Raw genomic sequence first — 1112 nt, 5'->3', positions numbered from 1 at the left:
TCGATGATCTATCTAAAAGACTTCCTACCGGTCCCGTTTCTACTGAAAATCATAACCTAGCACCTGCAAGAAGTATCGTGTCCAGATGGTCTAAGATTGATGGTTCTTGTACCCAGTCTTTGAGTCCAGCTCAACATATTAACGCCACAGCCGAATCCCCTTTATGCTCTCCTTTCGGAACAAAACCCAAAGTCGCTTCACCTGGTTCAAACTTGTATAGGATTCAGGGACCATCTGTTCGTCAGATTACACCTACAAAATTACCAAATTACGACTCCGATGACTTCGGAAATGAGTACGAGAGTGACTTTGACGACAGCGATAACGACCCGAACTGGCATCCAGAGAAAAAGCGAAGACTACTCGTTTTCAGTTCCGATGATGGTGTTGAACCATTGCCAGATGATGACGACGATGACATATCTTTGCCTAACAAACCAACCAATGCCGACGTACAGGTCACAAACCCAGATTCACCTAACACACCACGATTAACTGATGGCAAATCTAAACGATCAAGGCGTGGTAAACGAATTCTTTTACAATGGGATAGAAATGTAAACCAAATTCTTCGCATGAAAGGAAAATCTTACCGGGGTGTAAAACGTTCTGAAGACGGAAGATATTGTCAAGCGGCAGTTAAGCGTGAACGAAAACTTAAGGAAAGAAAATGTTCTAAAGCTTGTGCCCTATCCAAAAGGTGTGGAGAATTTAGCGAAGAAGATAGATTGTCAATTTTGAATCGTTTCTGGGGTGAGCTAACTTGGAAACAGAAAAAAGTCTTCGTGGCAAATATGGTGGATCAGGTGAAGATGGTTGAAAGAAAGAAACGCGCAGAAGATAGTAGAAAGAAGAATTCTTATCGCTATCATTTGAAGAAAAATGATGCACGCACTGTGGTTTGTCGTAATATGTTTCTATCAACACTCGATCTTCAAGATAAAACTGTGTATGAATGGGTGAAAAATGATGATGATGGTATTCCAAAAGAACCAGCCATAAGGAACCCCGAGATCGACATACAGGTTAATAAGTCAACAAAGCGAAACAGTTTTTACAGGATCTACCTAAATTACCATCAGCATTATTGTCGTTCTACGTCTAAGAAGAGT

At 41.0% G+C, this 1112-nt stretch overlaps 1 protein-coding gene across 1 annotated transcript in view; it reads left to right on the top strand.

Moving 5' to 3' along the window:
• Window positions 1-1025, top strand: part of LOTGIDRAFT_176660 (hypothetical protein) — a gene marked incomplete at both ends in the record, with an annotated part of 8560 nt that extends 7535 nt beyond the window's left edge. The window contains one exon of the mRNA XM_009055216.1: window positions 117-1025. Coding sequence (XP_009053464.1) covers window positions 117-1025 — 909 coding nt within the window. The remainder of the gene's footprint in view (window positions 1-116) is intronic.
• Between the last annotated feature and the right edge of the window lie 87 nt (window positions 1026-1112).

This window comes from Lottia gigantea (assembly GCF_000327385.1).
Source record: "Lottia gigantea unplaced genomic scaffold LOTGIsca_2383, whole genome shotgun sequence".
NCBI lineage: Eukaryota > Metazoa > Mollusca > Gastropoda > Lottiidae > Lottia > Lottia gigantea.
Note: the sequence above shows the minus strand (reverse complement) of the source record. Positions and strands in the feature narration are given on the sequence as shown.